The sequence below is a fragment of the Alexandromys fortis genome, unplaced genomic scaffold (genome assembly GCF_014885135.2).
Source record: "Alexandromys fortis isolate MF-2015 unplaced genomic scaffold, M_Fortis_MF-2015_v1.1 scaffold_21, whole genome shotgun sequence".
Taxonomy (NCBI): Eukaryota; Metazoa; Chordata; class Mammalia; order Rodentia; family Cricetidae; genus Alexandromys; species Alexandromys fortis.
In genome coordinates this window covers 7,620,028-7,640,359 of record NW_026067905.1, presented here as the reverse complement: position 1 = coordinate 7,640,359, position 20,332 = coordinate 7,620,028, and the positions used below count along the sequence as shown (strand labels likewise).

General features: G+C 48.4%; 1 protein-coding gene across 1 annotated transcript in view; it reads right to left on the bottom strand.

The window, feature by feature from the left end:
- Plbd1 (phospholipase B domain containing 1) overlaps window positions 1-18,603 on the bottom strand; it is a 49,991-nt gene extending 31,388 nt beyond the window's left edge. Inside the window, exons 1-4 of the mRNA XM_050135201.1 lie at window positions 18,058-18,603; window positions 10,656-10,875; window positions 4,153-4,236; window positions 2,534-2,672 (exon numbers count right to left, since the gene is read on the bottom strand). Coding sequence (XP_049991158.1) covers window positions 2,534-2,672; window positions 4,153-4,236; window positions 10,656-10,875; window positions 18,058-18,172 — 558 coding nt within the window. The 5' untranslated portion in view covers window positions 18,173-18,603. The remainder of the gene's footprint in view (window positions 1-2,533; window positions 2,673-4,152; window positions 4,237-10,655; window positions 10,876-18,057) is intronic.
- Window positions 18,604-20,332: the final 1,729 nt, after the last annotated feature.

The following is a 20,332-nucleotide window of genomic DNA, read 5'->3' as shown; positions in this document are numbered from 1 at the left end:
TACATGCAGTACCCAAGAAGGCCAGAAGAGGGCACAAGGTCCTCTAGAACTGGAGTTAAACAAACATGTGAACCCAATTGTGGGCGCAGGGAATTAAACTGGAGCTCCTCTGCAAGAGCAGCCAGGGCTCTTAACTGCTGATCCATCCCTGCAGACCCCTAGGGTTTTATTCTTTAAAAATGTTTAAACTATATTTTATATTTTTGTGTGTTGGGGGAGGGTAGAAGTTGTTTCTGTGTGTGTGTGTGTGTGTGTGTGTGTGTGTGTGTGTGTGTGGTATACACATATGCCACACTGCACATATGGGCATCAGAGAACAATTTGTAAGTCAATTTTCTCCTTCCACTATCTCTGCATAGTGATTGAACCCAGATCATCATGCCTGAAACAAGAGACTTGAGCTCTTATCTTCTCAATAGACTTATTGTTTCCTTCCTTCCTTCCTTCCTTCCTTCCTTCCTTCCTTCCTTCCTTCCTTCCTTCCTTCTTCTTTTTCCTTCCTTTCTTTTCTTCCTTCCTTTCTTCCTCTCTTTTTTTCTTTCTTCCTTCCTCCCTCCCTCCCTTCCTTCCTTTCTTCTTTCTCTCTTTTTTATATAGTGTCCTAGTCATGGTTACTATTACTATAATGTAACACCATGACCAAAGCAACTTGGGGAGAGAAAGGTTTATGTGGCTTACACTTTTACACCATAGTCCTTCACGGAAGGAAATCAGGGCAGAAACTCACACAGGGCAGGAACCTGGAGGCAGGAGCTGATGCAGAAGCCATGGGGCGGGGGGGGGGGGGGGGGCTGCTTACTGGCTTGCTCTCACTGATTTGCTCAGCCTGCTTTCTTATAGAACCCAGAGCTACCAGCTCAGAGATTGCACCACCCACAGTGGGCTTGAGCCCTCTGCCATCAATTACTAAATAAGAAAATGCCCTACAGGCTTGCCTACAGCAGATCTTATGGAGGCATTTTTTAATTAAATGATGTTCCAGCCTTCTCTATACACAGCTCAAGCTGAGGTTTAAGACCTGGTTACAAACATACAGTTTTTTTTAGCTAACTTAATGCGAGTTTTCGTGTTTTATATTACTGTCTCATTAAGATGAAAGTGTCTTAGTTTATAAATTTTGATGGCCACACCCAGCGATAATCACATCAGCACACAAATGTGCTGTCTCAGATGACTCTAGCCTGTGTCACGCTGACATAAAACTAGCGAGCACACATAGTGTCTCATGAAGGTCATGCTGGCCTCCAATTCCCTCTGCAGCGGAAGGTGGCTGTCCCAGTTTCGTTTCTGTTGATGCGACACAATACTGGACAAGAAGCAGTGGAGGCAAGGAGAGGATTTGCTTGGCTTATGAGCCCAGGTTGCAGTCCATCATTTCAGGGAGGTCAAGATGCATCACAGCCAACAGAGAACAAATGCTTGCTTGCTCCTGAGCCTGGTACTCAGCTCACATTCTCTACGCTTCCCCCGTCCAGGGCACAGGCCACCATGTGGTGCTGCCCCCATTCAGGGTGGGTTTTCCCCTCAGCCCTCAAGGCCATCTCCCACAGGCAGGCCCAGGGCCAACCTGATCTAGACAGTCCCTCAGTCCTCTTCTCTGCTGATTCTTAGTTTCTGTTTGTTGACAGTTAAAACTAACCAGCCTGTGTGGCTTTGAACTCTGATCCACCTCCTCACCCCAAGGGCTTGAGTTTCAGGCATGTGCCACCCTGCCCAGCCTTTAAGTCGTATTTCTAATTTATGAGCAAGAGTGATCTCTTATGGCTTAGGATTATGAACATCATTTTGGTGAATTTTCTCCAAATATCTTGTCCTATGTATATATCTACACACACATACACACTCACACAACCCCACATATTACCCCAAGGGCACAAATTATCCATCACTTTTGAAACTATGTCAGCTGCTACCTTAGGCACCTCAAGGTTTCTTAGTTTCCTTCCAGAATGAATACACATAGCTTTGCACATTGGTGTGTTTATGTGATTATCGCTGGGCGTGGTGATCAGAATTTCTATACTAAGACATTTTTGTCTTAATGAGAGGGCAATTTCAAACACAAAAACTCTGTCAAGTAAGCTAAAAAGCCTGTATGTTTGTAACTGGCTCTTAAACCTCAGCATGAGCTGTGTAGAGAGAAGGTTGGACAAAAGTAGAAACAAGCTGTGTTTTGCACCAAAACTTTGTGCTGAACAGTAGTTTAGAATCCTGTTTGTCGTTCTTGTTGAGATAGAGTATCCCTGTGTAAACCCAGGCTAGCTTGGAGTTAACTAAGTAGCCCAGGTTGGCCCTGTACTCTTGATAATTGGCTTGTTTGTTTGTTTTGTCAGCTGGATTTATTAAAATGGACTTCTGTAAGAACAATTAGATGAGGAGGTTTTTGTTTTGTTTATGACGTTGGGGATAGAACTGAGAACATTCTAGATAAGTGCTCTCTCTACAACAAAGCTATATCCCTAACCTTGGATTCAAAATATTTTTTTCCATCTCTCAGGCCATATGAATTCCGAGACACTTTGAAAAGTCTTACCTTCATATTTTCAATGTAAGCCCTTTTCAGGGCTCCGACATAAAGCCCGTCCAGCTGGGCCATGACATAGCCGGTGTGTCTCCAAAATGGGTCATCCTTCTGTTCTTTGATGTTTTTCCGAGTCCACATATCTTGCTTCCTAGAGGAGAAATTTGATTTGACCACGGGTCTCAATGATAGCTCACTCGAAGCCAAATCAAACCAGGAGTCTAGAGGTCACACAGCCGCACACACGCTGCTATAATTAAATTCTAGATTTGATTCCAGCCGCCACTCACGTGATTTCGGTAGACACGTTAAACGGTTTCCGGTGTCCCCACAGGATGTTAACTTTGTGTAGCTTTTTTGGGGCCTTGTCTAGAAAGCTATGCATGTGATACTAACCCGTGAAAGCCAAGCACAGACTGCTACTCTACAGTGCTTCAGCACCTAAGACTGGCTGGGTAGCTTTGCATTTGTGTGCAGGAGAGCTGAAGTCGGACGAGGCTGTTTAAAACGGTCCTGCTTCTCTCTCTCTCTCTCTCTCTCGTCTCTCCATCTTATCTCGGTTTAGTATTGGTATCTGCATCAACGTTATGGAATGATATTAACGATTATTTACTAATTCATGCTGTATGAGTATTTTGCCTGCCAGTCTGTCAAGGGGCCTTGTGCATGCAGTACTTGTGGAGGCCAGAAGAGGGCGATGGATCCCCTGGACCTGGAGTTACAGATGGTTGTGAGCCTCCATGTGGGTTCTGGAAACAGAACCCAGGTCATCTACAGGACTGGCAAGCACTCTTAACTGTGGAGCCACCTCTCCATGCCCTGGATGTTTTATTTTTAACAGCTTTATAAATTTTTTTTTTCATTTTTACTACTTTTAGCTCTCTGTTCTTTCTGTGGGATGATTTAATGATCTCACATAATTTTTCGCACAGAAAGCATTTCTGGTTTGTTTCGGGCGTCTTTATTCTTAGACAATCCAATGCACACCTCTCAGCCTTTCACAGATGCAGAGTTTATGTGTGATCAGCAGACCACGCAGGAAAGAACCTTTGTGCTCCCAGATGACTCTCCTGCATGCCACTGATTTAATAATACTTAAATTTTACTCCCCAGAAAATTTAATTAAAATGGAAACATCCCCAGAAAGCATTAGAAGTCTGACTTTAGAACTGGGTACGTGGGTAATCTCTGTACTCCAGAGGCTGAGGCAGGGAGATCATGGATTTGAGGTCAGTCTGGGCTACACAGTGAGATCCTGTCATCTCCTTGCCTTCCAGGCTAGGAATTTAGATATTCCCTAACACCCGACTCAGTTAATTGCCGGGTACATGGCACAGAAACACCTTAAGGAGTGAGGAGAAGGGATGCCTAGAAAGAAAGTAAGGGACACCTGTGTGTGGGGCTTCAGAGATATGGCTTTGTCTGTTTGGCACTGACGATGGCTTCTAGCTGGTTCAGCTGTTGGTAATGTGACTTTCAACCTGACCTCCGAAAGAGCTGAAGCGGCTAGCAAGCAGCAAAGCTGACCCGCTCCACGGGAAAGGCTCTGCTGCAGAGACAGACTAGGAGCTTGACAAGGGAGGGGCCGCAGGGGAGCCCTGGCAGCGAGAGCAGGAAGCTTTTATACATACTCCATGAAGCGCTGCACTTTATCCATGACGGAAGGGTCCTTGATCAGCTGTGGATACAGGTTCGTGAAGTGGTCGGACATGTGTCTGGAACGACAGGGAAAACGCGTTACATTCCGGTTAATGTTGGCTTTCGCGCTCGCAATAACTTTCTCTTCCGGCTAACTAGAATGTTCACCACTTGCAAACCTCCGCCTTCGTTCTTTAAACCAAACAAATGCCTAGCTTACAATGAAGAAGTATCTTCAGGAGCTGGAGAGATGGCTCAGTAGTTATGGGCACCCCCTGCTCCCCCAAAGGACCTGAGTTTGGTTCTGAGCACACGACACAGACATGTGATCGTAACCCCAGTGATGGGAAGATGCAGAGAGGTGGTTGCTGGGGGCTTGCCAGCCAGCCAGCTCAGGGGATATGGTGAGCTCTAGGATCAGGGAAGAGACTTTGCCTTACAAAAGAAGGTGGTGGGACTGGAGAGACGGCTCAGTGGTCAAGTGTGCGAATTAGTCACGGAGAGGACCTGAGTTCAATCCCAGCATTCACATAGGAAGCTGACAACTACCTATAACTCTAGCTCCAAGGAATCCAACATTCCTCTGACTCCTTGGATGTGCACATGCACATACACACACAACAACAACAACAACAATAGTTAAAATTAATGTGGGACGCAGAGAAGGACAATGTCATAAGCCGACTGCGGTCTGTGGTCTGAAGGTGACATGTCCTCCAGGGGCTCCCGCTGTGAACAGCTGATCCCCTGCCGGCAGTGCTATTTTGGGACATCGTGGAATCTTTTGGACACTTAGCTTGAACTCAGAGGTGGGGCTGCTGGAGTGGGCTAGAGGGTTCTGGGTCACGGGGTCATCCCTTCCACTGGAGCCCTGTGCTGACTCTGGACACCATGTAACCACCCGCACAGCTGCTCCTGGTCCAGCCACAGGCAACTCCTATGGCCTTGCCTGTTCGGCCATGATGGGCTGTATCCCCTCCCCCAAATATCTCCCCCCCCTTTAAAGTTGCTTCTTGTGAGCATTTTATACCAGTAAAGGGGAAAGTCACTAATAGAGCGCCCTCCTGTGAGGCTCCCAGCTGACACACGGGTTCCACGGGCCCAGACGACCAGGGCTTGACACTCTGACACCAGGAGCCCACAAACCTTTTCCCCTTACAGTTGCTCAAGTGTCTTGTCACAGATGAAAAACAAATGGTGAACCCTGGGGCCAGAGATGATTTGAACTGGTTTCTCAGGGCAACAGATTTAGGGGTTCCTAGTCCAAGCTGTCCTTACGCATCTCATCGAGTTTCAGGAGACAACCAAATATTCTGAGTGGCCTTGGGTGAAGGGAGAAGATGCCGGAAGACGCAGGGGATGGCCATTGAAATCGCAGGTAGCAATGAGTGCACAGATGGAGACCATGGAGAGTATGTCAGTCTTATCATGTATTGGATGATTTAAAAAAAAAAAGACAAAAGAATAAAAGAGATTGTTCTACTGTGGTGGGTGCTGGGTAATGGCATCACGCAACCACTGACTAAACCTCCTCCTTCCTACAAGATGCTCAGGCGCATAGGCCCATCCCGGGGAGGGGGTCACTGGTCAGTGGAGGAAGGGAGAAGCATGTTTACACCACACCTATGTGGGTTACGTGGAGTGGCTCCTCTAAGACCGCCATCTGGAGGAATGAGATTATAACGACAGCTCCTCTAAGACCGCCATCTGGAGGAATGAGATTATAACGACAGAGAAGTCGGAATCTTGCTTATAGACTCTAGCCCAGGATGGCGGAGTCGAACTTTGCCTACTGAATTCCAAGTCTTTGTTCTCTAGTGTTACACTCTATTGCTTGATTTAGTTCCCATATCACTACTTATTGCTTAAACAATTTTTTTAAAAAGTAATTTAACTTTATTTTATGTGCATTGGTGTGAAGGTGTCAGATGCCCGGGAACTGGAGTAACAGACAGTTGTGAGCTGGCCATGTGGGTACTGGGAATTGAACCTGGGACCATTGGAAGGGCAGCGAGCGCTCTCACGTGCTGAGCCATCTCTCCAACACCCATCTTTGATACCATGCAAGGACACAGACTCATATGTGTGTGTGTGTGCATGCATGCATGTGTGTGCGCGCATATGGAGGCCAGCAGATAACCAAGGATTTTGTTCCTCAGGCACTTTCCACCTTATTTTTGAGACAGGGTTTCCCTATGGTTTGGACTCAGCATGCAGGCTGAGCTGGTGGTCGCGAGCCCAGCAATGTGCTTGTCTCTGCCTCCCGCAAGCACCATCTTACTACTCTGTTACTTGGGTTGGAGGATAAATCTCAGGTCTTCATCCTTGCAAAGGCAAGCGCATTACTCCAAGGACGTTGACTCTGAATACTGAGTTCAAAGCTTGCTTCTACATTGGTTGAAGACTAAAAGCAAGAACCCTGACTTTTCCATGGTTCTGCGTCTCGTGCAGCGGAGCTGACGCTAGCGCGAACTTCATGGAGCTCTCAAGCTTAGTTCCGGGTCCTGCAGCGTGCCCTCCTCTGTGGGTTAACACTGCTCATCTCTGCCTGTCACACACACTCAGACACTGAAGATCTCGAGGACACGCGAGCATCCATCTCTTCCTGCATCTTTTCGCCCCATGACAACATCACACCAAGTAGCAGTTGCCACTCACTGCATCTCTCCTGCGCCAGGGACCAGACAGGCGGCCTGAGTGTTTTCCACAGTCATTAACCTACATGCACGTGTCTGTACAAATGGAAAAACTGACTGTAAACAGCCTGGCTTCCAGTCTGGAACCCCACTGAGTTGACTAGTTTGATGTCAACTTCAGAGTTCTCTGAAAGGAGGAGACAACTGAGAAAATGTCTCACACGGGCATTTTCTCAATGAGTGATTGATGAGGGAGGGCCCAGACTATTGTGGGTGGGGACATCCCTGGGCCGGTGTTCCTGGCTTCTATGGAAAGCAGGCTGAGTAAGCCACGGGGAGCAAGCCAGTAAGCTGCCCCCCTCCATGGCCTCGGCATCCATCGGCTCCTGCCTCCAGGAGCCAGCCCTGGCTGAGCTCCTGTTCTGACTTCCTTTGGAGATGAACTATGATAGGGAAGATAAGCTTTTTGGTCATGGGGTTTCATCACAGCAATAGAAACCCTTACTAAGATGCCTACTTACTGACTTTCTTTCAACTACCTAAAACATTTCTCTGTGCCCAGGTTTTCATGGTCCTCGTATGTGGCCAGCAGTGAACATAGAATTAGCATAGACTGAAGTTAACATGAAGACTTCATGTTCTTTGAACACTTACTGGAACACGGCACCCTTGATAAATGCTTGCAGTTAGTTGGCAGTGGCCACTGGCCTACTTCTCGGGATTGTCATCCTGCCTTCTGTATTCAGTGGTCCTCACAAAGCTCCAGATAGTTCCAAGTCCATAGTGCATTAGATCGTTTTGAGGGTGGGGCTCTAGCTTCGTTTTGGCCTTTGCTTATAGACTTGACTTGGGAGCATCTCAAAACAAAAGGAGCAAGCCTGGCACGTGGAAGAAATTCTTGAGGCGTTTCTTGACAGTAGCCCAAACACAAGAGATGGACTGATTGCCGATTCTCTTGGGACCATGGTGCTGGTAAACTTTACCGGCCTTAGCAACAGTTGTGTCAACATGGAAACTCTCTCCACCAAAGAATGCTCTTGTGCCCACCTCTGTCTCTCCCTTCTGAGCAACAAAACAGGTGTGTGGGGCACTGAATCCACTCCTTCCAGCAGGGAAGTTGCAGAGGAGGAGGCTTCAGGAGCTGTCTTGGACACCCCATTTTTTAAAGCCACTTTATTTAAACAACCAGAGAGAGCATCCTAGGACCCCACACCCTCATCCCTTTTCTCCCCAGAAAGCTTTCAATGCCTCATATTATTAATGACCTATCCAAGGTCGCTTAACATTTAGATCACCAGGGAGACACAGGAGACTGAATTTACAACTCTTAGGGAGCTGCTCAATCAATTTCAAAAATGAAGGAAGAAACTCAGCATGGCTGGGGCTCCAGCTTGCTGTGTTGTATGGAAATACACGCTCTTCCTTCTGATTCATCAACTGCAACAACAAGATTCAATTAAATCTAATGAGCATATAATTAACAGGTGGGCAGAAGTGCCAAGCCAGGTGTTTGGGTGCATAAGCGTGGTTAAAACAGGGACCCCACCTTCAAGGTGCTACAGATGGTAGAGGGAAGAGATGGAGCCATAAGTCAGTGGGGAGACAGTCATAAGAAACTTTATCAAGAAGACATCTTTGGAGGATGGAGAAATGGCTTGGTGGTTAGGACTTTTCCTGTTCTTGCAAAGGACTTGAGTGTGCTTCCTGCACCCACATCAGGTGGCTCACAACCGCCTATAATTCCGGTTCTGGGGGATCTGATGCCCTCTTCTGGCCTCTGGGGTCACACACAAACGTGGCACACAACACACACACAACAAACAAACAAACCAACAGGACAGCATTCAACTGAGACATGACGGCACAGGCCTATAATCCCAGGACCTGGGAGGTAGAGGGAGGAGGATCAGGAGTTTAAGGTTATCCTTAGCTATACAGTGAGTTATGGGCCAATCTAGGCTACATAAGATAAAGAAAGTGAAGTAGAAGCCCTACTACCTGTGGGGTGGGCTGCTAGGACAGGGTACCCCAAGGCAGCACCCCATGGGAGGGAGGATTTATTTTTACCCATCCCTTGAGAGGGGGCAGTCTAGCATAGTGTAGGGGGTGGACTTCATGCCAGTAAGAGCCTGTGGCTGGGATCTTCAGATTGTGTGGGGGAGGAAGCAGTGATGCACAGTCCAAAGTGGATGGAGCTGGCTTATAACCCTTAAATTTGACTTCTATAAGCCTGCACCTGCCAACTAGGCTCCATGTCCAAAGTTTCCACAACTTCCCCCAAACAGGGCCACCAGCCGGGGTGTGGGGGGCAATTTTACATTCAAATTATAACACTGACCCTAGACGGTTAGTACATTTTCAGTTAGTGGTAGTGAACTAGGCAGCATCGAGTTCCCATCCTAGGAATCCTGCTGGCACCAGCAGCTGGAACCCGTGATCCTGCGAGTCAGCCTAGCTACTCCACTGAGTAGGCCTTAACAGCTAGCTTGTACAGCAGACTGGGTAAGAAACCCCATCTCTGGGGCCACATCAGAAGAGAAAGAGGGACACGGTTGCTATCAGTTCCCCAGCCCTCGGCCAAGTAGGGGTGTGAAGGACACACAGTCGCTGTGCAAGCAGCCAACTCTGGGCAGCTCTGTGCCGAGCCCAGAGGTGATCTGAAGACACCATCATGCTGAGTTTCCTGCCAGTGTCTGCCTTTCAGTAAGCAGGGCGGCAGAGCTGCTGCAGATACTGGATGTCTGACCAGGTCGCTTGTTGCAGCAGCAACGATGCCCAGATCCTCCCACCTGGGAGGTAGAGGCAAACGAATATTCGTGTGTTTGAGGCGTTTGAGGTTATCCTGGGTTACGTGACAAGTTCCAAAACAGCCAAGGCTACACAGTGAGACCATTTCTCAAAAACAAAAACAAAAGAAACAAACAAAAAACCAAACCCCCCAAACAAAAACAAAGCTAAACAAAACCCACAGAGACAAAACATAAGATTTTATTCAAAAACAAAATAAAGCCAATCAATTAAAAACAAAACAAATTGTAGTTACAGAATCATAGCTGCTTTTTAAAAATGAAAACTAAGCAGCCTGGCACAGTGGTATATGCCGTTAAGCTCAGCGTTCACTTGGGAGGCAGAGGCAGGCAGATCTCTGTGAGCAGAAGACTAGCCTGGTCTACAGAGTGAGTTCTAGGACAGCCAGAGCTACAAAGTGAGATGCTGTCTCAAAACAAACAAACAAACAAACAAACAAACAATAAACAAAAACCCAAAGTGCTGGAAAGGAGGAGACAGGAGCAGCTGTGCCTGGTGCCCACTGGCTGTCCAGTCTAGTTGAATCAAAGCCCTTCAGGTTCAGAGAGAACCCTGGTCTCCAAAACATTAAAGTGGAGAGTGACCAAGGGAGACGCCACCAACCTCTGGCCTCTGCACACGTGCAGGCACACCTGCACACAATGCACACACTCATATGGACAAGTGTATACACTGCACATAATGGTGGTGGCACACACCTTTAATCCCAGCACTGGGGAGGCAAAGGCAGAAGGATCTCTGTGAGTTCAAGGTCAGCCTGGTCTACAAAGTGAGCTCCAGGACAGCCAGAGGCTTTACACAGAGAAACTGTGTCAAAAACAAAACAACAACAACAAAAAAAAACAAAAAGTAGATTTCAAGAAAGAAGTGTTATGAAAAGGAGTGGGTGCCCGACCTGGGTGCTTTGTGTTTTCTGGGCGGGTATGATTATGATGGGTACAAGTGGGGTGCTGTTAACCTAGCAAGTGCACCCCAGCTACCTTCCACTTCTAACACACCATGCCAGGGTCCAGGAGCCACGGTTGGGCAAAGTAAAGAGATAGGGTACTTACGGAGCCGTGAGGTAGCCCTCGAGGTAGCCGGCCAGAAACATGATGATCTCATTGGGCAGGATCTGAGAGCTATAACCAGCTCTGATTTCCAGGATGCCCCAGCCTGTGACTGTAATGGAGTCATTGTAGAAGCCGTAGACATCCCCATTCTTGTCCAGCACGTTCTTGACTTCCACTGACTTCGAATGAGGTACCCAGTATGCAGTTGCATAGTAGATTCCTGAAGGAAACGGGAGCCGTGAGGGGCGCCACTCAGCCAAGGCCCATGCCTTTCCCCCGTGTAACCAATGTCAGAGTTTGTTTTTAAAGATTTCTATCCTACAGGCTGGGAGGATGGCTCAGTCGGTGAAATATTTGCCGAGCAAACGTAAGGACCCAAATTTGATCTCCGGCACCCTAGTAAAATCCAGTTGTGGTGACATGTGTTTGTAATTCCAGTACTGGCTGCCAGTAGCTCGCAGGCTAGTCTAGCCTCAGGCTAGTATAAAACCTGTCTTGAAACTAAATGACATAGACAGCATCCCAAGGAACATCTGTGGCTAACCACAGGCTTAACATACACACACACACACACACACACACACACACACATGCACGCACACATGCACACACAAGGAGAGACACAGAGAGAGGGGAGAGAAAGAGATTCCCATTTGAAGCCAGGAATGGTCAGGCATGGTGACCCATGCTGGCCCATCATCCCAGGATTTGGAAGGCTGAGGCAGGAGGATCTCAGGTTTGAGTACAGCTTAGTGAGATCCTATCCCAAAATAAATACTAAAAAAATAAAAAATTAAAAATCAGTTCCTTAGTCCCTCCTCTTGGTCTCACAATCCATATCGTGTCCCGGCGTCTAGCTGTAGCATCTCCAGGCCGATCCCTCTGGTACCCGTGCATCCAGCTCTCCGCCCTGCCAGGAACTGGCTCAGCTCTCCTGATGTGAGATGCCATTTCTTCCTCCTGATATTCCCTCTCTTCCTACCACTCTAACCTTCTGGAAATGGTTAGTGAGGACTCAGCAAACTGTCCCGCCTCACAGGAGCCACTGTCCCCACTCCTTTACACTTAACCCTACCTGGCGAACCCCTCAAATCCAGAGACAGTTTCTCTCCCAGCAGATAGAGTCCCTGTCACAGAGTTGGTGCTCAGGAAACAGCAGCGGAAGGAGAGTCTAGTGGGGTGCTGGCCATCTGTGTAGTGGTAAATGCTAACTGTCAACTCGACAGAATCTGGAATCATGTGGGAAGACCCACCCACTGCGGGTGGCACCATCCCCACTGGGATCCTGGAATCTGTAAGAATCACCATGCACACTGAACCGGAAGACGAACAGGGTCACAGGCTGAGACCAACCACAGTTATATCCTGGAAAGGAGGGATTTTTGTTGTTACTGACTGCCTGAGGCACACACTCGGTATGGATCTCAGGCTGGACTAGAGCTCACCACCCTCCTGCCTCAGACTCCCATTTGCTGGAATTGCAAATATGTCATCAGACCCAAGCAGAAGGCCTTTACAAAGGGTTAAATGGAAGCAAAGGTTTGCATTACATTCCTGGCAGATCTTGCATGGTTGCATATAGCTGCAATCCCAGCATCAGGAGGCAGAGGCAGGAGGATCTCTGCAGGTTTGAGGACAGTCTTCTAGTACCTGGCTGGTCAGGGCTACAGAGAAAAACAACAGTCTCAAAACAACAACAACAACAATAGTATACACACACACATGCACGCACATATGCACACAAACACACCTCTCACTAATCCTGGCAATAGACAATGAGCTGCTAATGAAACTGAGCAGCCATAATCGACAGCTGTGCACATCTTAAAATTCCCTTCCCAAATATAAAGAGTCTGTTCTCCAAGTTTCTTCCTGACTCCAGAAGCTATAGTTGATCCCTTCTCTGAGTCTCTCCCTCTCCGATACACACACACACACACACCACCACCACCACCACCCCACCCCTGGAATGAGGAACCAGGCCTGACTTTACCACAAAAAACTGAGGCTGGGAGAAATCACCAAAGGGGAACCATGAGAGAAAGGGGGAAGGCAAGTGAGCCCACAGGCCTCTTCCCTTCCTGCTCTCTCTTCTAAGCTCAAGTCAATGCAACTTTCTCCCAAACCCTTTTCTGCACACTGAGGCTGCCGCAGGCAAGAGAAGCATTCGAGGGCTCAGTTCACTCTTGCTGGAGCCACCTGCATCCCTGACCACAAAAGTCAGCTTCTCCGACACCAACAAACCTCCGCGTGAAGACACCTCCACCCCATCCTTAAGAAGATGTCACCAAAACCAGCTTACTACCCACAGGACATGTCTTTGGGATTAATCCTAAGCCTGAGGGTTTTGATCCGCCTTTAATAACTTCACTCGTTCCATGATGTCTATCAATTCCTTCTTGTTTTCTAGCGTCTCAACTATCTTTTTCCAACCCCCTTAGCATGCTAACTCATCATCCATGTTGAAGAGCATATCTACGCGGGGGCAGATGTTGGAGAAGGTGGACTGGTGGGAGGAGATGCTGTGTCTTTCTAACTCGAACCTCATTTTCAGCAGCAGTCCTTTGAAGGCGAAGACCGTATCTGCCCACCTCTGCCGAGGGCTGCTATTCCCCACAAAATGACCTTTCTTTGGGGATTCTCTTTGGTGGTTTTTTTTTTTTTTTTTTTTTAGATTTCTTTTATGAGTGCACGTCTGGTGCCTGTGTGTGCCTGACATATTTGGAAGGCAAAAGAAGGTGTTAGGTCCCCTGCAACTGTAGTCAAAGATGGTAATGAACCTCCACGTGGGTACTGGGGATCAAACCCTAGTCCTTTGCAGGAGCTAGTGCACTCAACTACTGAGATGTGTCGCCTGTCGCCTGCCCTAGTTATGTGTTTTGAGGTGGTCTCATGTAGGCCAGGCTGCCTTCTAACTCCCTCTAAGACCTTGAACTCCTGACCCTTTGGTCTCCTCCTTCCAAGCTATACAATTCTCAGCTCTGTGCTCGTTCTTCTAAGGAAAAGCAAGTTTATTCAAACATCAGTTCCTTCAGAGAGGCTGGCCTAATATCTCTCTTGTAATTATGTTTGCAAATGTAAGAGGCCCAAGGTTGAGGTTTATTCTGTTCGGGTTGGGTGGCGACTCACTGAAGTGCCTCAGTCTGTCTTCCTCTACCTCGTGCGCCTCGCTTGTGTGGTAAGTCTTCATACCTCCTCCTCCTACAAGGGCCCCCAAGAAACTGCTCTCTGACTTCTAGATTTGCTTTGAGTCTTCATCAGTTACTGATGAAATAACTGCCTTGTGAGTTTTGCAGTGTCCGGGCAAGAAAATGGTATGTGTTCAGCTTGGTGTAGGCTCAGAGGAAGGTTGTTTGGGTAAATTCCTCCTGGGGAATTGCCAATTAGAGGAAGCCAATGAGTATGCCCAACTGTGGACTGACCTTCCCGGGCCCCGCTGAAGTAGTGTGTGGTACCCCATCCCAAAAATGGGAGAGGAACAGCAGGTCATGGTGGCTCACTCCTGGAACCCCAGCACTTGGGATGCTGAGACAGGGGACCACTGGGAATCTGAAGTTAGCCTGAGCTCCATAGTGAGATGCCGTCCCCATACAAACAAACAAACCAGTTAGGGAACAACAAAACAAGAATGCAGGAATAACTGGAGTTTTCTCAGGCCCCAAATGGTCCCTCGTTTTTACCCCCTTGAACATCCACTTGGCCTCATTCTGATTTGGCGTGCCCCTCCCCCAGCCCTACCTACACTCTCCACTCGCTCTCTTTTGGGGAAAGTGTCACAGCCCTGGCTGGCCTGGTTTTTGCTGTGTAGCCCAGGTGGGCCTCAGTTTAAGGGATCACCTTTCCTCTGCCTTCCGAGTTCTGGAGTAAGGTGTGTGTCACCATGCCTGGCAGATCTGACCCTCTGAGTCACGGCTCATCAAGAGCCCTCATTAATGAGAGATATTTGTGTGTGTTTGGTCCAATAATCTCCATCACGACCTCCTTGGGAATGGGAGATGAGTCTCATCTGCCAACACATCCACTCCCTCAGGCCTACCACAATTCTTTCTTGATTACACGGCCACCTCAATCCCAAACTGGAAGGGCACACATGGGAACACACACACATGGAATTCACAGCACACTGATGTATGTGAGTGTGTGTGTCCCAGCACCTAGAGAGTGGAGCCAGGTATCTCCCTCCCTCTACCCTATGCAGGTCCCAGGGATCAAACTCAGGTCAGCCTTGTGCCCCGTGAGCCTTTCTGGTTGCGCAATCTCACTGGTCTCTGGATATTGATTCACGATTTCAAATTATGAATTAGGATGTTGGTCATCTGAGTTTACAGCATCTTAAAGAGACTAATGCTGCCGGGCGTTGGTGGCGCACACCTTTAATCCCAGCACTCGGGAGGCAGAGGCAGGCGGATCTCTGTGAGTTCGAGGCCAGTCTGGTCTACAAAGGGAGTTCCAGGATAGGCTCCAAAGCTACAAAGAAACCCTGTCTCGAAAAACCAAAAAAAAAAAAGAGAGACTAATGCTTAGGTCGCTGGTCAGCCCTTTGTGCTGGGCCCACGGCAGCACCCGCCAGGCTGACGGAGGCCTTTCGCGGCAAGACAGTCTCTCTCAGGGATTTATTTATTCTCTTTTCAAATCTCAATCAAAAGACTTCCACAACTTCCCCCCAGGAAGATTGACACATGTCCACGGCATCTGCAGCAACGCAGACACAGAGTTACAACTTTTGCTTTGCACAAACATTTCCCCATAATTTCACTACCTCTATCTCTTTTTGTTTTGTTTTTTAACAATATTAAGTAAGTTCCTCTTTTGCCCTAGTACAAAGAAGCAGTAACTCACCAGTCACCCTTTCGAGCTAAAACAGCACACAGGAGCAATTGGAACAGTGTTTAGGGCAACAAGGCCATTCCAGTGTGGTGGCTCATGACTTTAAGTCCAGTACTCGGGAGGCTGAGGCAGGTGAATCTCTCTGAGTTCTGGGTCAGCCTGGTCTACACAATGAGTTCTAGGCTAGCCAGGGCTACACAGTGATATTCTGTCTTTAAAAGAATAAAAGGTAATAAAGAACTTCTGTGTTAAAAATAAATCCATGGAGCAACCATGAGACCCACTTTAGTGAATTCAGAGTTAAAGTAGCCATTGAGGTCGGACTCAACCAGTGGTCGGCCTTTACACCTCCAGGAGACCAAAATGACATTTAGGGTAGTAGGAGCGCATTGGTGAGGCTTGGATATGTGGCCAGGCAGATACCCACCATTTGGTCAGATGGCTCAATCAGACAAACGCTACCAGCTGATTCCAGGTTCTACTGAGGGGAGAGGAGCCAGGCCCCCAGACATCGAACTCAATAATGTCGACCGTGTGTCTTGGTGGCAGGAAGAATATGCCTGAAGCAGGCTGCAGGAGCACCCAGTCAGCCCGACAGTTATATCTCCAATGAATACTTAATGAAGAGTCTGGGAACAGACTTGGGTGTGTATCAGGGTGAACTGGCTCCCAGAGATCTGATCACAGCTGCTATGCTGCAAATACTGGCTTCTGGAGTCTTGCCCTGTAAGGCTGACGGTCAGGTGAGGAACCAGTTTCAAGAAGGAAGATGCTATATTCTAGGTCTCAGAGAGGTTGCCCCATCTCTCTCTAGTGACCACCCGACTTGGCCTGGAGGATTATTCTCGAATGGCACGAGTTGAGGTGGGGTTGCTCCATCACAGAGGGGAATGTTTGAACATTCATGGGGACCAGGGTTCAATCCCCAGTACTGAACACACATCCACAGCAAAACCAGACAAGGATGTTCTTAAAAATACTTATGGGCTTTTCAGTCTTCAAAGACAGGTCCCATTGCCACCTGTGTGCTGTAACTACAACGACATGAAGAGGTGACTGCAAAATAAATTCGCCAATTTCTAGAATAAAAAGAAATCCAAATTCAAACATAAGAAGTGGGCCAGCAGGATGGCTCAGGGGGCGCCTTGTCTGGGGTGAGTCCATATTAGTTCACCTCTCCCTATGAAACGTTAGGACAAAAGCTGGCTGAGCTCACAGAACTGAGCTAGGTACTTCAGGGAGCACAGGGAGAGAGCCAAGTCCCTGTTTTTTTTTTTTTTTTTTACGACTCAGATTTTAGGTAGTGTGCCTGCAGGTTGAGGAAATCACCAGTACAGAATCAACACTGAGATGAACAGATCCATAAAGAGGAACAAAGGAAATCACCTGCATCTCAAATAGCACTGCAAACATCCTTAACTGTCTTCATACCCACGTGGAGGGGCCTTTCAGGACTGCTGTCTGCAGTGAGGACCATTTCTCAAGACTAAAAGTGTGTGTGTGTGTGTGTGTGTGTGTGTGTGTGTGTGTGTGTATGTGTGTGGTGGTCGGGGAGACGAAACAATGTGCAGCTAACTCAGGTGCTTCTGGACTGCTGTCTTCTGATGCCACAGACCAGCGCTTACTGGAAAGATGCGGGACCAGAATGACTGGAGTCGGTTTTGAAAGCAAACGCCTCAAAATCTCCAGGGTGCGGGTCCGTGTCGATGGCTGGTAACAAGAATCTGAGCGACTTTGGGAAGGGGACCCAGCCCAAGTCCCAGCTAGTCCTTGGGCAAGGTCAGTATGGAGAAGATTTTGAAATTGAATTCGTCTTCTCCAAATTTGGCTTTTGGAGTCTCCCAAGTCTGCACAACCCACAATTCTTTCTGGTCTTTTTGCAAATGGAAGGATAAGATTGGAAGGCCGCCTGTTGAGACCTGCTTACTGACAGGAAGAGGTTACACCACGGCCCTCTGGCAACCCAGCTGTCTTATCTTTGTGCAAATTCCCGACTTCCTCCCAGTCCCGTCCCCGGCTCTTTGGGCTGTAGAACGGAGATTTTTTTTTTTTTTTTTTTTGCCCTCTTTTGGTCTACGAGGCCACTTGGAGGAATGAGCATCGCTCTTTTCTGTTTTGTCCCTGTCACGTATTACCAGTTTGCGATCAATTCTCTTAAGCCGAAGTCGCTTGCCTGCCTTTAGAAGCAGAACACAGGCCGGCCTCAAATCACACCTCCGTTCGATCTGGGTAAACACACTTAGATTCCTTTTTGACTGGAGCCCTTTGGATCTGCTCTGGCTGTGCCAAAAACTCAGGCCAAAACTTTTTTAAGTTGGCAGACCCCTAGTTCCCTCCTTAAAAGCCACCGCTGGCTGAGACTCCTAGTTCCCTCCTTAAAAGCCACCGCTGGCTGATCTACGGCCGGTCTGGAGCGCAACGCGCCAGGCTGCCCACCAAGAAGTGCGACCCAAGACGCCCCTGGGTGCAAACTTGCTGGGACTCTGGCCAGCCGCGGGCGCGCGCTGGGGGTACGGGGCGGCGCCCTGGGGTTACGGGGCGGCGCCCCCAATCCGCGGCCCCTAGTTTTGCTTACCTGGTGGCTTATGTTGGCGCACGGCGGCTGCCCAGGGAAGCTGCAGCAGCAAGGGCAGCAGCAGCAGCTGCGGCGCTGGCGGCCCGAGGCTCCTGCCAGAACTGCGGTGGGACATCGCTCCTCCTCTGTGACCTCTGTCGGGCTGGACTAGGTCCCACTGGCGCCGGCGGTGACAGCTGTTGCAAGAGCAGCACTTGGGGGTGACAGAGGGACGTTTCGTTGCTGAGGCCTGGGCGATCTTAACTTTTTTCTGGCATTAGTTTTGCCGGTTTGGGCGCTTCACGTGGCCTTGGGAACCAACCTTCGCCCTTCTGAGCCCCAGGCTAGGAGAGGCGGATCCTTTCCGTCTGGTCTGACCCTCTAGTCACCTGTGGGCCGGGCCCAGAAAGCAGCGCTTTTGGGAAGTTCGGGAGCTGCGTGGCTTCTGGCCGCCTCCTGCAGGCTGGGACTCAGGGCTAAGAAATCAGTTCAAGGCAACCTTGGCCCCTGTGGCAGGAGATGAGGTACCCCAGGCAGCTTTGGGTCTCATGCCTCTGCCTACACGCAGATCGGATTCTGTGGCTTTCTGTCTTCTCGGAGGGTTCTCATCCGTCAGGAACCAGGGCCTCTAGCGCCAGCCTGTCTAACCTCAGGAGTTCCACACCTCCGGGCTTTGGCTTCATTGGCCAGAACTGATTCACACTGGGCTCGAAGCGCATCTACCCCTGATCCTCTTGTCGAGACCCCATTTCTGGGCAGGGCTCACTGAAAGCAACATTGTGAGTTGGTCCAGGGTGCCCTAGGTGACATTGTGAAGTAGGCAACAGACTTCATGCTGACCAAGCGCAGGTTTTGGTCCTGGACCCAGTTAAGACAGTTAAAATAAAAAAGCCAGCTTTGTAATCCCAGCGTTGCAAAAGCGGGAGGATTGTTAAAAGTCTCAGGTCAACCTGGGGTATAGAATGAGGTCGGCTCCCAAAAGGAAAAACAAAACAAAACACAAACCAAAACAAACAAAACATCAGATAAATAAATAAACACTAAAGGACTAATCCTGATAAGGAATACCTTTGCTAGCAGGGGAAGAAATCACTTGTAATAGAAATGGCGCGTATACAGTATGAAATACAAATCACAATTGTGTTTGGTGATATTCATTCAATGGAGGGAGAAGCTGAGGGCATTGTAGGCACTGTGCAGATAATTAAAATAAAGGCAGACTGAACCTTTGGGTTTTGTGTTGCCTGCCCAGTGAAGTTGTGTCATTCCAAATATTCCAGGCGTGTCTCCACGTCCCAGCCTCCGTGACCTTACTGACCCTCCTGTTCCAAGGAGCCAACTGTTCAGAGAAGACGCCTACTGGGAGCTGGCCTCACCCACCTGGTGATTTGCTAGCTGAGTATTTACTGACTTCGATTTTCCAGGATAGGGCCCTATATGACAGATGTCTCTACAGAATCCCATTCTAGTTGAGGAAGTGATTACTCCTATAAGCAAATTAGTGGATTAGACTTTCCCAACCTCAGCACTATTGAAATTCTGGCCCAGTTATTTCCTTGGTATGTGTGTGCGTGCGTGCGTGTATGTGTGTGTCCTGTGCATTCCGAGGCCTTAAATGTGATCACTGAAAATGCCTCCAGATTCTGTCCAGTGTTCCCTAGATGAAATACTACCCCTAGCTGAGCTCTGTTGATGTGAGTTGTGGTACATTTGACACATTTAAATTGTAGAGGTTTTAAACATCCAGGAGACTAGTAACAGCAAACTCTTCTAGATTAAAAGACTCAAGGATATTGGTTCAAAATTGTAACTAGAATTAATAGGGCAAAACTCTTGGATCCAACTGTCCCAACAGGCTAGCCTCAGCCACACACCCTGTGATGGCTAATCTTAATTGTCAACTTAACACATCTAGGGAGAAGCAATTGAGGAAGCCTCCATCAAATTAGACTACAGGCATATTTGTGGGTACATTTGTCTGATTGCTAATTGATGTAGCGGGCCCAGTCCTGTGGTCAGTACCATCCCTGAGCAGGGTAGACCTGGGGTATATAAGAACGGTAACAGGCTGGGTGGTGGTGGCTCGCGCCTTTAATCCCAACACTAGGGAGAGAGAGGCAGGCGGATCTCTATGAGTTCGAGGCCAGCCTTGTCTACACAGAGCTAGTTCCAGGACAGGCACCAAAGCTACAGAGAAACTCTATTTAAAAAAAAAAAAAAAAAAAAAAGAACGGTAACAGAACATGAGCCCGGAAGCAAACTAGAAAGTAAGGTTACTCCATGGTCTATGATTCAG